We start from the raw sequence: 16,625 nt of genomic DNA, 5'->3' as shown, positions 1-16,625 counted from the left end.
CTCGACCTGCTCTCTGCTCAGTATGGACCCCAACTTAATTTCTGGACTTTTCCTTCTCCCTTAAAGCCCTCACTCCCCTATGCATTTCTCTCACTAAATAAAAAGCTTAAAAACTTCAAAAAATAAACTGATATTTTTCTAATATCTAGCAAATACTAGAGAAGCAATCCTAATACAAGTAATTTAACTTTTTTTTTTAATTTACACCAACTCTATGATGGTAGCATTTTTCTTAAGTGTCTTTCCTGGATTTCCCCCTTTTTATAATAAGAATAATGATCCTAAAGAAAAAATACCGATAATCATGGACCCTCACATATTTTTTTTAATTTTTATTTAATGAATATAAATTTCCAAAGTACAGCTTATGAATTACATTGGCTCCCGCCACCATAACTTCCCTCCCACCCGCAACCCTCCCCTTTCCCGCTCCCTCTCCCCTTCCATTCACATCAAGATTCATTTTCAATTCTCTTTATATACAGAAGATCTGTTTAGTATATATTAAGTAAAGATTTCAACAGTTTGCCCCCACATAGCAACACAAAGTGAAACATACTGTTTGAGTACTAGTTATAGCATTAAATCACAGTGTACAGCACATTAAAGACAGAGATCCTACATGATATTTTTAAAAATTAATTAATTTTCTATGCCATTTCCAATTTAACACCAGGGGTTTTTTTTTTTCATTTTCAATTATCTTTATATACAGAAGATCGATTCAGTATATACTAAGTAAAGATTTCATCAGTTTGCACCCACACAGAAACACAAAGTGTAAAAATACTTTTTAGTACTAGTTATAGCATCACTTCACATTGGACAACACATTAAGGACAGATCCCACATGAGATGTAAGTACACAGTGACTCCTGTTGTTGATTTAACAATTTGACACTCTTGTTTATGGCATCATTAATCTCCCTAGGCTCTAGTCATGAGTTGCCAAGGGTATGGAAGCCTTTAGGGTTCGCCGACTTCGATCTTATTCTGACAGGGTCATAGTCAAAGTGGAAGTTCTCTCCTCCCTTCAGAGAAAGGTACCTCCATCTTTGATGGCCCCGTTCTTTCCACTGGGATCTCACTCACAGAGATCTTTCATTTAGGTCTTCTTTTCTTTTTTTTCCCACAGTGTCTTGGCTTTCCATGCCTAAAATACTCTCATGGGCTCTTCAGCCAGATCCAAATGCCTTAAGGGCTGATTCTGAGGCCAGAGTGCTATTTAGGACACCTGCCATTCTATGAGTCTGCTGTGTATCCCGCTTCCCATGTTGGATCCTTATCTCCCTTTTTTGGTTTTATCCGTTATTATTAGCAGACATTAGTCTTGTTTGTGTGATCCCTTTGACTCTTAGATCTATCAGTGTGATCAATTGTGAACTGAAGTTGATCACTTGGATTAGTGAGATGGCATAAAGAGAGGGAGGAGATGTACAATTTGGGACATGCTCAATCAGACTTGTCCCAAATGGTGGAGTTAGAGACGTGCCAGGGGATTCCAATACAATCCCATCAAGGTGGCATGTACCAATGCCATCTCACTAGTCCAAATGACCCTCACATATTTTTTAAAAAACTTATTTATTTGAAAGTCTGAGTTGAGAGAGAGAGAGAGACAGAGAGAAAGAGAAAGAGAGAGATCTTCCATCAACTGGTTTACTCCCTGGATGGTCTGCAATGGCCAGGGCTGGTTCAGGCAGAAACTTGAAGCCAGAAGCCAGGAGCTTCATCTAAGTCTCCCAGTGTGTGGCAGGGGCCCAAGCACTTGGGCCATCTTCTGCTTCTTCCCCAGGCCATTATCAGGGAGCTGGATTGGAAGTGGAGCAGCCAGGACATGAACTGGGGACATAGTGGATGCCAGAGTCATGCAGCAGCTTTACCTAATACATCACAATGCCAGACTCAACCCTTCTGTATTTTATAAATTAATAATAAGTGCTTAACATCAAAGTGTCTATAAAGATAACTACACCATAGCTGGGAATAAATAAAAACTTTTAAGTATCTTTCTCTAGTGCAAGGGTAGAGAAAATTTACTACACCAAGGGCCATCTGGACATTTATAATATCATTTGCAGGCCATACAAAATTAGCAACTTAAAAACTAGCCTGCTATAGATTTATTGAATGTTGAGGCCTACCTGTGGCTGACTTGGCAAGGACAGACCAAATGATTTTATGGGTTTTACATGGCTCACTGGCCAGCTATTTCCTATCCATGCCCTAAAGGAACTGGAACAGTAACTGAAAGACACTATATATGTTCATGAACTGCACTGAGAAAAATAGTGAAACTTACCTTCCCTTAAATTAAAATGCTCATAGATCATCAAAAAAAATCTTTGTGAGAGGAAGCAGGGAGGAAGAAAATCATATTGGTTATTTTTTGTTTGGTTGGTTTTGGAGTGGAATCCATTAAAGGCAAACTGAACACTTTTATCCTGGGCCTCTTTATGAAGAAAATTCTCATACATTTCTACATTACTGAGCACCCATATAGCGTTGAACATTTATGCAAGCATTTTACAAATAAGAACTCATTTTAACTTTACAGTTAGTTTAGGGGGTCAGTACTATCACTGAACTCATTGCATAGGTGAAGAAAACCAGGCACAGACAGACTAAGCCAATCACCCAAAGTCACAAAAGCAATAAGTAGCAAAGACAGAAATCAAACCAAAACATTCAAGCTCCAAAGTCCACACTGTCAATTACTTTTAGGAAGAAAACATGGGGCCGGTGCCATGGCTCACTTGGTTAATCCTCCACCTGCGGCACCGGCATCCCATATGGGCACCAGGTTCTAGTCCCGGTTGCTCCTCTTCCAGTCTAGCTCTCTGCTGTGGCCTGGGAAGGCAGTGGAGGATGGCCCGAGTACTTGGGCCCCTGCACCCGCATGGGACACTGGGAGGAAGCACCTGGCTCCTGGCTTCGGATCAGCGCAGTTCCTGCCGGAGTGGCCATTTGGGGCGTGAACCAACAGAAGAAGGACCTTTCTCTCTCTCTCTCTCTCTCTCTCTCTCTCTCTCACTGTCTATAACTCTACCTGTCAAAAAAAAAAACAGGAAGAAAACATTTTTGAAATTTTGCCAGCATGTGGTATACCAGAAAAAGCTGCTGCCTTCGACACCAGCATTCCTGTCTCAGCTGTTCCACTTCCAATCCAGCTCTCTGATAATGGCCTGGGAAAGTAGTAGAAGATGGCCCAAGTGCTTGGACCCTTGCACCCATGTGGGAGGCCTAGAGGAAGCTCCTGGCTCCTGGCTTTGGCCTGGCTCCACCCTGGCTGTTGCAACCATCTGGGGGAGTGAACTAGCAATGGCAGATCTCTCCCTCCCTTTCTGTAACTCGGACCTTGAAAGAAATAAGTAAATCTTTAAAAAAAACAACAACAACAAACAGTGTCTACAAGATGTTCTTTCTTGTTGAGAATGTAACAGTACTGGGGAGTCTTTCCAAAAGAATAATTTTTGCTGACTAATAAAGAAAGGGAAAACCCAAACATTACCACTGAGCCCTGGAGTATAAAAAGCTCCCAGTTCCTCTGCTGTAATGTCCTCTTGAACCACAAGCTGGAAAACCCCTATTATGTGTGTCAAGAGTGAAACCTTAGCCAGTCAGCTCCCCTGGCTGTTGTTCTCTCATAGCAGCAACAACCTGAATCAGGGTCTTCCTTGAACCTGACTAGGGGCTAATGTGGCTCTTCGGGATAAGGCAATAAACAGTCTGGTTTCTTCAAATCATTTTTGTGCTCGCAAGATAGTCAGACCTAATGGAAACTTACTATAACTGCAAACTGAATTCAGACACAGGGCATGTCTGGCTCAGGTTTCATCTTCCTTTCTTCTCACTTTTTCTGATTGCTAATCAGCCCCCTCTTTCATTTGAAATCTTACCATCTCCCCTTCCAAGATGACCAGTTAAGTTCCCCTATCCTCCTCTGCCTATCTCTTCCAGAAAACACGAGGCACACTTCATTCAGTGGCTGGAAACACAGTGGAAGCAGTCTAGCCACTTGCTGGCTGTATGCTGGGCAAGCAGTAACATCTTTGAACTTCAGTTTCTTATCTATTTAATTCTCCTAGGACTCTAGACCTAATGATTTACTGAGGTTCCCTTCATCTCTTAAGAACCATGATTCACAGAACACTTCATATTTCACATAATCATAAAACACTTTATTATTGCTCATATTTAAAACTCACCAAGAACATGAGATCCTTTCATTCTGAAGAGATACTCTCATGCTGGAGAATAACCAAGTTGGAGATTCAACAAGACATTATGCCTAAACAAACATGATATGGGGTGCAGGCATTGTGGCACAGCAGGTTACACCACAGCTAAGGACATCCACATCCCATATCAGAATGCTTTAGATGAAGCCCTATTGCTGCTTCTGATCCAGCTTCCTGGTAATGAGCTTGGGAGGCAGTAGATGACCCCCGTACTTGAGTCCCTGCCACCCTCATGGGAGACCAGATTGGAGTTTCTGGTTCCTGACTTCCACCTGGCCCAGCCCCAGCTGGTGCCAGCATTTGGGGAATGAACCAGCAGATGAACAATTCTCTCTCTCTCCCTCCCTCCCTTCATCCCTCTCTCCCTCTCCCTCTCTCCCTCCTTCTCTCTCTCTCCCCCCCTCCTGTCCCTCTCCCCCTCCCTATCACCCTGTCTTTTAAATAAATAAATAAATCTTTTTTAAAAAACACAAATTTTGGAAAAAAGGAGAATCAATGGAGAAATATATTAAACGCATCTAAGCCTGAAATTAATAGCTTACGCAACTGTCCCCAAAAAAGTCAACCACTACTGAGGTAAAAGGGCAGCCTTTTGTCCTCCATTATGTGGGCCAATTACTAAATTTCTATGTGACTTATTGTGATACAGAGTGAAATTAAATCAATCAAAATAAAAACACAAATAAATGTAGTTAGGCACTATTTGTTAAATATACCATATTTACAGACACACACACACAAAAGAATGGTCATCATTCTTTGTTTCATGAAAAATTAGTTGTCAATCCAGGCTTTAGACAATCCAACTCAGATTTCTAAAACCAGAATAAAGTGTGAACATTTTGTTTCAAAAAGTGTCTCTTTATCGTTTCCATGTGGCTCTGGGAAATACTGGTTTGAATCGCTCTTGTGAACATTCACAAAAATGCCTCACTCTTTCCACTCCCAGAGCATGGGAAAGAAAGAGGTTCTGCCCTGGAAAGCAAAGGTCAGAGTGAGCATGAGAATTTCCACTTTGTATGCTTTCTGAATGAAAACACCAGGGAGCTCTTTTTCTGTAAGGTAAAACCAGACACTTTAAAAATATACAACATGTGTGAAAGCTATAAAAGTTGATTTCATAGAAGTAGAGAATAGTAGTTATGAGAGGCTAGGAATCAGGTGGAGAGGGGGAATAGAAAGAGGATGATTAATGGATACAGGGGTGCAGCTGGGCAGGAGAATTGACTTCTAATATTCTACAACAGATAGGGCAACTATAGTTGACAACAATTAATCGTATGTTTCAAAATAGCTAGTAGAGAGTATTTTGAATGATCCAAATGCACATAAATGCTTAAGGTTTAAAATGATGGATCTGCTTCTGTATATAAAGAGAATTGAAAATGAATCTTGATGTGAATGGAAGGGGAGAGGGAGTGGGAGATGGGAGGGTTGCAGGTGGGAGGGAAGTTATGGGGGGGAAGCCATTGTAATCCATAAGCTGTACTTTGGAAATTTATATTCATTAAATAAAAGTTAAAAGGAGGAGCGGCAAGATGGCGGAATAGGAAGGGAGCACATTGATAGTTCAGCAAGACACACAGGTTAATAAAAGTGGAGATACTGCAGGGTCAAGGAAGAGTAGGGGAAGAAACAGCAGAGGAAACTCTTCCGGAACTAGTGATTCACAGTGGACCTGCGTGGAGAGCGTGGAAGCCCAAGTTCGGGACACCAGCGGCAGACTCAACGCACCAGCGCTGGAACGCGAGGTGAGCCGAACCTCAATAGCCCGAGACACCAGCGGGCAAGCGGAAAGAGGAGACTAGAGGGAACGAGGCTTGAAACTCCGTGGGGAAAAGTTCACCAGGCTAACTAGAAGAGAGAGAGGAAAAAAAAAAAAGTGACCGATACGGACACGAGTTTCTCTCTCTCCGCTCACCCCTCCAAGGCGAGCGAGACAAAGAGCAGGCGCCATTTTGGACATACGTCATAAGCAGGGCGACCTCAGGTCTGCACCGGCCCTGAGCCTAGCAGAAAAACCTGACTCTGGGGGGAGGGGTGAAATAACAGGAGATTAGCATCTAACTTGGCAACCCAGTGGGAGACTGCAGGAGAATTGGAGCCCACACTGAGGGCAGCAGAGATTCCCTGTGTGGTCCTTGGGAAAGAGCTTCCGATCTCTGGCTCCTGTGGGTATATCATTTGCCTGCTAACTACCTCCAATTACGTTCAGCTGTTCGGAATCACTTCCCTCTTGAATCAAAAAAAAAAAAAGAAAGAAAAGAGAGATTTACCACGCCTAACCTGGGAGTGTCATCTTTGACACACCCTCAACCCTGAGGAACCAAACACAGCTCTCAGTCAACACTTATCTCAAGCCTCTAAGGCTCCACCAAAAGCAGACAGTCCACTTAATATAGAGCCATAGTGTAACAAGAAAAAACACCACAGTGAAGAAACCAAATATCTCCAACATGCCATACAACAAACGCAAAAACCGAGGTAACAAGAACAAGGAAGACACTATGACGCCCCCAAATGAAAATGACACCCCAATTCAAGATTATGAAGATGATGAGATAGAAGAAATCCAAGAAGCAGATCTCAAAAAATTGATAAGAACATTAAGAAGTTCTCAAAAACAAATTCTTGAACTACAGAAATCCTTCATGGACAAGATAGAAAATCTCTCTCATGAAAGTGAAATATTAAGGAGGAATCAAAATGAAATGAAACAACTAGTGGAACAAGAAACTCTGATAGTGACTAGAAATCATAATGAAATGAAGAGTTCAATAGATCAAATGACAAACACATTAGAGAGTCTTAAAAACAGAATGGGCGAAGCAGAAGAGAGAATATCAGACTTAGAAGACAGAGAACAGGAAAGGAAACAGGCAAACCAAAGAAAAGAAGAAGAAATTAGAAATCTAAAAAATATTGTCGGGAATCTACAGGATACTATTTAAAAAACTAATATTCGGGTTCTAGGAGTTCCTGAAGGCATGGAGAGGAAGAAAGGATTAGAAGGCATTTTCAGTGAGATACTAGCAGAAAATTTCCCAGGTTTGGAGAAGGACAGAGACATCTTAGTACAGGAAGCTTATAGAACCCCTAATAAACATGACCAAAAGAGATCCTCACCACGACACATTGTAATCAAACTCACCACAGTGAAACATAAAGAAAAGATTCTAAAAGGTGCAAGAGAGAAACGTCAGATTACTCTCAGAGGATCTCCAATTAGACTCACAGCAGACTTCTCATCAGAAACCCTACAAGCTAGAAGGGAATGGCGAGATATAGCCCAGGTACTAAGAGAGAAAAACTGCCAGCCCAGAATATTATATCCTGCAAAGCTCTCATTTGTGAATGAAGGTGAAATTAAGACTTTTCATAGCAAACAGAAACTGAAAGAATTTGTTGCCACTCATCCTGCCCTGCAAAGATGCTTAAAGATGTGTTACACACAGAAACACAGAAACGTGGTCACCAATATGAAAGAAGGTAAAGGAAGGAAACCTCACAGCAAAAGATCACAGGAAGCTCAATTTCTCTTTGACATAGAATTAAACTCTGATGCTCTGTTAAAGCAATGTGTTAAAGTAATCTAAAAACAAAAAGCAATTCAAATCAATTGGCAATCTACAAAAAGAGTTAAAGATTTTAAAAGCTATTATTAAAATTGCTATATTGGTCTATTATGCTATGTTATATGTGTGTACATATTGTATGTCCACATAGGAAATTTTATTAAGAGTTTTATTTTAAATGGCTTATAGATAAGATTGTCCATAAATTTAAGCTGCTAAAATCAATCAAAGATACATTTTAATTTGTGTGACCTGAATCTGTGTATCATATGGTTTAAACGTGTTGGTAGAAAGAAACTAAAAACATTTTATATGGTTGTGCTTCAGTTTACTGGTTAAACAAACTACACCATGTTAGATATTTAAGAGGTTTTTCCAGATACATGATTCTTAAAATTTATAGAAGGCATTGGACCTTCTGGTAAATGTTTTCTTAAGTTGTTATCTAATGGTCGAAATGGTTTGCTAAGTATTCATGTAATATTGCTATTGTCAGCAAGCGATCTAGGACTTGCTCCCTCATTTCTCTATTCTAAGCCCAACTTATTCTTTCATTTCTCTATTCTCTTCAAGCTAGGAAACTAATTCTATTATGAAGGAATCTGTAGGATGCACAATTTAATCTTTAGACCTTATAAAAGAGATGGCTAATATTTTTCTGTAATAGCATAGCCAAAATAAGAACTTAAATAATAATCTCATAGCTAGATTCACTTCGCCATCAGCGAAGTATACAGTAAGTAGAAAAAACCTCCCTTTCAGACCAAAGGGAAAGAAAGTTTTAAAGTGAGAATATAATTTTCCTCATGGGCATTGTCTACCTTAGAAAAACTACTACAGAACATGCCTGTGACTATAGACTTGTAGTTCAGGCCACCGAAGATTAGAGATGGGACATGGTCACTCCCTTGACTTGCATCCTCTGGTCTGCTTTAACACAAACCAGGAGGAAAAGAAAGCTAGGCATCAGAAGCAATGGGTGGCAGGCCTATTACTGGCTGATCTGTACAGTGATCTGCCCTCAAGGAGACTCAACAGGCCAGTCCACTGCAGTGGCTTTCAATGTGGTAAGCCTGGGCTTCAGCAGAAGTCAGCTTGTGAAGAGCCCTGGTAACTCTGCCAGCCAAGAGTTGGATCACTGGAAATGGACCTGCCCTGGAGTCGAAGGATGCCCAGGTCAGAGCCACAGATCTTATTGGCTCTAAGCTGAAAAGCCCTTCACTCAACCCAACTTCCAAAGTGACCACTGCAGCTGAGGGGATGGCCAAGTAGGGTCAGCAACATTGCAGGCAGAACTGTAAATTTCTTGTTAGAGATGCCCCCTGCCTTTACCTGGCCAGCTCTCCTCCCAGGCCAGCCAAGTAAAGAAAGTCAACAGAGTGCCTTCCCCTAGGAGGTTCACACCTCCCTTAGGATATACCCCATGTGAAGAGATAGATAGGTCTGGGCCTCTGAACTTACAAGGCCTAAAGCCCAACAGATTATTATCAAGCCCCTTCTATCAGGTTCTATTTGCCTCTCAATCAGAAAACTTAATTGTAGCTTAGATAGCACCTTTCTTAGCTCCTCTAATAATGACTCTGTCCTTTCTTCTAGACCCTGTCTAGCACACTTGGACCTCATTCCTTTGTAATCATAACCTCTACTCTACCACCAATGGCTCTATTCCCAACCTGTGTGTACTGATGGTCCTCTTCCCCACTTAATGCTGTATAATTGTTCAAACCTGGTAAATGCCACTCTTAGGATCATTGGTTACTATCCTCACTCTGTCTTTTATGACCTTGTCTAAATATGATCAGAGTCGGCAAACTTGGAAGGCTTCCATAGCCTTGGCAACTCATGACAAGAGCCTAGGGTGGTTACTGGCGCCATAAACTAGAGTGTCAATTTGTTGGGTCAACAACAAGAGCCACTGTGCACTTGCTCCTCATGTGGGATCTCTGTCCTTAATGTGCTGTACATTTTGATTTAATGCTATAACTAGTACTCAAACAGTATGTTTCACTTTGTGTTTCTATGTGGGTGCAAACTGTTGAAATCTTTATACTAAATTGATCTTCTGTATATAAAGAGAATTGAAAATGAATCTTGATGTGAATGGAAAGGGAGAGGGAGCGAGAGAGGGGAGGGTTGTGGGTGGGAGGGAAGTTATGGGAGGGGGAAGCCATTGTAATCCATAAGCTGTACACTGGAAATTTATATTCATTAAATAAAAGTTAAAAAAAAGAAAATCTTCCAGTAGAAGTAAAAAAAAATAAATAAAATAAATAAATAAATAAATAAAAGTTAAAAAATAAATAAAATAAAATGATGGATCTGACAATTACCTTGATCAGATCATTACACATTGTACACATGTACTGAAATATCATGCTTTCCTCTATACATATGTACGTTTTCTGTGTGTTGACTTAAATTTTTAATTAAAAAATTTTTAATGAATCAAAGGGAAAAAATGTATAAGATAAAAATTGTAAATAGGCAGAAATGCAGATCACCTCATTCCTTCTACCACCGGAAGAGAAAGCAAGCCAAGCTTTGCAAAAGCAACATCTTGAATAATTTCTGTTGCCCTGACCATGTTCTTGGCAATCTGCAGTCTGTGGAAATTCTTCTTAAAGGGCACAATCAATTATTCAGTGACATAAGAGTAATGACTCCATATGCTGACATTTCTTGCTTTATTTAGGGAGGGGTTTAAAATAAAAATCTTACTTGTTATTGGACTGTAGGGGTCTCAAGTAAGTAACAAGAAGAGACTGAAGTTCTTTTGCATACTCTTTTTCAGTGTCCAGGATGTTCTGTAACACCTGTGGAAAAACGAATATCAAGGTATTGTAATCGTCAAGACCATCCAAGATAAAATACAGATTTAGATCTTTTTACTAAATTACTAGGAAAAAAGAGGTCCTATTTACTCAGGCTACCACAACAAATAAGGAACATAAACTCTGAATGTCCTTTGTTTCAATCTAGCAAATTACTTTAATAATTATATGACAGCTGGTTATATTGCATAACTCACACAAACATAACTTTTCAGAGTTACCCATAACAGGAGGGACCTTGCCGTTTACACTATTCAGAATTACTATTCAGAAGTCTTCCATGTGTTTTAAATCATTTTATCCTTAGAAAAGTTCTCATTTAGTTAACAAAGGATCTATTTCCTTTTTATAAATGAGAAAATTGAGACTGGGGTGAGCATCTGAAGCAATGCTTAAAACACTGCTTAGGATGTCCTCATCCCATATCAGAGTGCCTGGGTTCAAGTTCTGGCTCCACTTCCAATTCCAGCTTCCAGCTAATGTGCACTCCTGATTCTCACTTCCTGCTAATGTGCGGCCTGGGTAGCAGCAGTGATGTCTAAAGTACTTTGGTCCCTGACACCTATACGGGAGACCTGCATGGAGCTGCAGACTCCTAGCTTTGGCCTATCCCAGCCCTGGCTATTGTGGTCATTTGGGCAAGGAAGCTGCAGATGGAAGTTATTTGTCTATCTGTCTCTCTGCTTTTCAAAAGAATAAAATAAATAAATAAATAATTTATAAAAAAGAAAACTGAGGCTAGCAATCTTAAGACATAAAGATTTGATATCAGGATAATTTTAGCATAACTGTAACGTCAAACATCACAAAATATTTTTGGTTAAGCTATGTTTCTGATAAGACCTGTAGGGAACAATATCTGAGGATACAGTTAATTTTTAAGCAGAGTTATAATTGATATTTTAATAAAAGTTAAAAGGTGCTAGTGTGAATAATTCAAAGAGAAAAAGGAGGCTGAAATGTGAGAATTTCAGGAAGAGAAATCAGAGTTATTAGTCTTATTAATAACAATTATAATCCTATAAGTAAAACACTTATCAGTCATATTAATAACAATTACAATCCTGTAAGTAAAACAACCAATGAATAGCCCCCACAGTTTGTCTTCCTCTGACAGCCCTAGAGCATGACCCATTTCCCAGACTTTTCTGGAGGCAGGTACAACCTTCATTTCAAGCCCTGAGAGATAACCAAGTTAACGTCTTGGTATACTTCTCTTTTGCATCTTTTAATTAACCTGTCAAAAGTGTACTGAGCACCAACTCTGCCAAATGCTGTGCTGCCCACAGGGAATGTCCATAGTATTTGCAGAAGGAGATATTAAACCAGGGATTACAAAATAGAATGAGGCGTTCTTAGCCAGGAGAAGTGCTTTAGCCTACCAATATACCAGACACAAACATTTGGATTTCTCTTTCTATGGGTTCCACGTCTGTAGATTCAACCACAGACCAAACTATTTGGGGAGGGGGGATGCATCTACTAAACATGTACAGATTTTTCTTCATAATTATTTCCTAAAAATACATTATAACATCTGTTTTGATAACATTTGCATTGTATTAGGTATAAGAAATCTAAAGAAGTTTTAAAGCACACAGGTAGGTTTTATGCAAATACTATGCCACTTGTTTAAGAGATTTCAGCACTCTTGGATGTCACTATCCATGAGGAATCCCGAAATCAACCCCCTTGTAAAGATGGAGGACCACTGTACTCACAAGACAATGCATGATGATTTGTTTTTGAAACCTAGAGTGGCCAAAGTAAGTGGAGATCCAGGAAACCGTAAGTTTTCTGGGAAACAACTGGGCTAGAAGGTGTTAGTCCTGACTCTGTTACCAACTGGCTGGCACTTGCAGTTTTAAGGTTTCACTAACCTCATCTCAGATTGTGACATTTCACCTACCTCAGATATCATTGTGAACAGCTAGTGAGACACTGCATAAACAGGAGCTGTTTGAGTGGGAAAGAGTCTCACCAATTTACAGAGTTTAAAACATGGTTTGTCAGGGTGGGTGTTTAGCCTAGCAGTTAAGACGTGGGTTAAGATACCCACATTCCACAATGGAGTGCCTGAATTTGACTCCCGGCTCTAGCTCCCAACTCTGGTACCAGGCCAATCCTGGCCATTGCAGGCATTTGAGGAGTAAATCATCAGATGGGGTATCTCTCTGTATCTCTGTGTCTATGTCTCTCTCTTTCTCTGTCCCCCTCCCCATCTCTTGGCCTTTCAAATATAAATATATAAATAATTGTTCTTTTTAAAGTTTCTCAATGATAGCACCAGTGACATCTTGGACCAAATAACTATTTGATATAAGAGGATGTCCTGTGCATTGTAGAAAATTTAGCAGCATCCTTGGCCTTTACACACTAGATGCCAGTGGTACCTCACCATCTACTGCAGATATGACAAGCAAAAATAGTCCAAACATTGCCAAATAGCACCTAAATGGCATTATCACCACCCATTGAGAATCACTGGCTCAGAAGACATGGGACACAGAATGTGGCTTCAAAACTAGGAGTTGGAGGCAGTGCTATGGCCCAGAAGGTTAAGCCACTACTTACTATGTTCACGTTATTGGGGCACCAGTTGGAGTCCTGGCTGCTCCACTTATGATCCAGCTCTCTGCTAATGCACCTGGGAAAGCAGCAGAGGATGGTCCAAGTGCTTGGTCCCCTGCACCCATGTGGGAGACACCAGTGGAGTTCCTGGCTCCTGGTTTCTGCCTGATCCAGCTCCAGCTATTGAGGGCATTTGGGGATGAACTAGTGGATGGAAGATGTCACTCTCCTTCTCTCTCTTTCTCCCTCTCTCCCTGCCTCTCCTCTTCCCTCCCCAGTCGATGCTGGGTCAAGTCCTGTATGCTGCACTTCTGGTCCAGCTCTCTACTATGGCCTGGGAAAGCAGTAGAAGATGCCTCAAGTCCTTGGGCCCCTGCACCATGTGGGAGACCCTGGAAGAAGCTCTTGGGTCCTGGCTTCGGATCAGCTCAGCTCTAGCTGTCACGGCCATTTCGGAGTGAACCAGTGGATGAAAGACCTCTTTCTCTGTCTCTACCTCTCTCTGTAACTCTTTCAAATAAATAAAATAAATCCTTAAAAAAAAGCTAAGAGTTAAGTTGGAGCTCCTATTCCTAGCCACTCCTATCTACTTTCCTCTGTTCCTTAGCAACTACTCTCCATAAATGTAAATCTAGGGAACTGCAGTTACTGATGTTCCTGGAAAAATTAATCCAGTGTTGTTTCCTGTGAAATTATCTTTCAAAAGTGAAGAAGAAATATAAACTTTTCTTAAACAAACAAAAACATAGGGAATTTGTCACTAGTAGACCTACTTGGGTTTATATAATTGAAGGGAAGAATATTAGAGAAGGAAGAAATTAAAATTAAATTAAAAGTTCTACTTTTTATTACTCTTAATTAAGCTAACAGGAAGCAGTTTGTTTGAAATCATAATAGCAACAATGTATATGCTCATGTTTGCTTAAGTGGGAGTGAAATGAATGGCAGAAATAATACAAGAAGCTGAAATCAGGAGTAGAGCTGAGACTCTAATCCAAATATTCTAATATGCAGGTGTCCAACTGGCATCTTAACCACTACACCAAATGCCCATCAGGAAGGGAATTTTTAAATTAGAAAAATCACAAATATCATTTTCATCTTAAAATGTGATTTTTTAAAAAATTAAACATTACTTTAATTCCATGGTTGGTATAATTCCACCTCTCTCTTCCCATCAAAATACCTTTATTATTTCAACTTCTTTATTAAAAGAAGTTTAATATATTATATTATCTGTATCCTGCTTATATGAAATTGGCAAGAATTGTCAAGAAAGCTATTGGCTGTCCTCTGTTGGGCTTGTTTGCTAGGTGAGACAACACACTTTCTCAGGATGCCATCTCTGCTGGAACCACTGTGCATGGGACAGACAAAAGGAATAGATGAAGAAGGGAGACTTTGCGTGAACTCTGGACAGCTATAGCAAAATGTACATTAAATTTCCATGATTGCAAGTGTTGAAGATGGCAGAATGCTGACTTTCCTAAACTAAAATGACAAAGGTAATCTTAAGAAGTCCTTTTATCAAATTATGCCCAAGAAAAAAAATCACATCTGAATGGTAATATAATAATAAAAGTGCTCTTGCTGTGGTATGATTAGAAGAAATGCTCATCAGGGTGAATACTTGAGATTCTTTCCCAAATTCACATGGACTTTTATTGCTTTCCTCAATTTCAAAAGAACCAGTGATGAACTTCTGAGATGGGTTCTTTATTTTTCAGGCCACAGGGCATCTAATTTAAAAGGATAAGAAGGCAAGCAGACAGAGAAGCCTATGTATTCTCAAACAGAAGGCCTCAGTGGTGAGTCAGAAGGCAAGGAGTTTGGCAGGGCAACCAACTTCAGAGCAGCACAATTTGATCAAGATGAAACCCATTCAGACTTACTAAAATAGACTGTGTCCAGACTGTCTTTGCCTCCCTCATTCTGTCTTTGCAAGGACAACTGAGTATCCTTTTGCTCAACTAACCTTGGCCTGAATTCAGAATGAAACGGGTTGTAAGAAGCCATAGAAAAAAAAAGTGGAGGCCTTTTGTACCTCCGTCCTGGGATATTGATTTTCCAGTAAAATACATTTCCTCCATTTCCTGGAAAGGCTTTAGAGTGAGTCCATCTTTCTAAATATGTTTTCCAAAGGGAAGGAGTCATATAACTATGAAGAAATTGTTTTAAGAGGCTAAAGTGCATATGCAATGGCTAAAGCTAGAGATATGGTAATGATAAAGGAATATTATAATGACCCCAGGAAATGTTAAATCCAAAGCAAAAATATCATGTTATAGGAATTCTGAGATAATTTTGATGCCTGTAAAAATGAGCTAATGTTGGTAAAGACATTTGAGCCTGAAAAAGGTAATAGACTACTGTATTTATGTCATATTTGATTTATATACCAGCAGAACTGCCTGTGCATGTTCAAGTACAATGATTGATTTCACACTCCCAGATCTTTGGCTTCCATACAACAAGCAGCACTATCCCCCATTATCAAGAGATAAACTCACTAACTCCACAAGATCCTGTCACTTTCTCTACCTCCAACTCTCAAATGGAAGAGATGTGTGGATAAGTGACACAGGAAGAAGTTAAAAAAAAATAATAGGAGCCAGCACTGTGGTGCAGAGGGTTAATCCTCTGCCTGTGGCACTGGCACCCCATATGTTCGAGTCCCAGCTGCTCCTCTTCCAATCCAGCTCTCTGCTAAAGCCTGGGAAAGCAGTAGAAGATGGCCCAAGCTCTTGGGCCTCTGCACCCACGTGGGAGACCTGGAAGAAGCTCCTGGCTTCTGGCTTCAGATTGGCTCAGCTCCAGGCATTGTGGCCATCTGGGGAGTGAACCAGCGGATGGAAGACCTTTCTGTCTCTCTTACTGTCTGTAACTCTATCTCTCTAATAATAAATAAAATCTTTAATAATAATAATAATAAGGGATATGGAAAAAGAGAATCAATAGATAAAAGAGTAAGGTCACTTAGGCTAGTTGTATAAAAAGAGTGAGTGGGCATTAGAAAGGCAGAAAAATGTGGGGGCAGTGGGTAGACATGTGAATGAGAGAAAAAAACGAAGATAAAGCCAGTGGGAGGTTAGAGCAAGGGTTTCAGGAGGCTTCCTGGGATTTTAGTGATTTAATATGTCAGAGCCTCCCTCCTACCTTTCCTACTGCATGTCAGTTCTGTACAACATGCCCTTTAGGCATCTCTCATGAGTTACATAAAGTAGAAGAAAGTTAGAACAAAATAAATAGTACTGATCCTTACAGATTTATGGTTTCCTATTTGGATGCAGGGAAATACCTCTCACTCTGTATACAGATGCTCATTTTTATTTATTTATTTTATTTATTTATTTTTATTTGAAAAGCAGAGTGATGCAGAAAGAGAAATAGAGATAGATCTTCCATTC

The 16,625-nt window shown here is 40.1% G+C and overlaps 1 protein-coding gene across 3 annotated transcripts in view; it reads right to left on the bottom strand.

Annotated features, from left to right (window-relative positions):
• Positions 1–16,625, bottom strand: part of ARHGEF6 (Rac/Cdc42 guanine nucleotide exchange factor 6) — a 108,482-nt gene that overhangs the window by 69,146 nt on the left and 22,711 nt on the right. For all 3 annotated transcript variants that reach the window (XM_062184536.1, XM_062184537.1, XM_062184535.1), the window contains one exon: positions 10,535–10,629. In XM_062184536.1, the coding sequence (XP_062040520.1) occupies positions 10,535–10,629 (95 nt within the window). The remainder of the gene's footprint in view (positions 1–10,534; positions 10,630–16,625) is intronic.

Source organism: Lepus europaeus, chromosome X, assembly GCF_033115175.1.
Source record: "Lepus europaeus isolate LE1 chromosome X, mLepTim1.pri, whole genome shotgun sequence".
Classification (NCBI taxonomy): Eukaryota; Metazoa; Chordata; class Mammalia; order Lagomorpha; family Leporidae; genus Lepus; species Lepus europaeus.
This window is presented reverse-complemented; position numbering and strand designations above follow the sequence as displayed.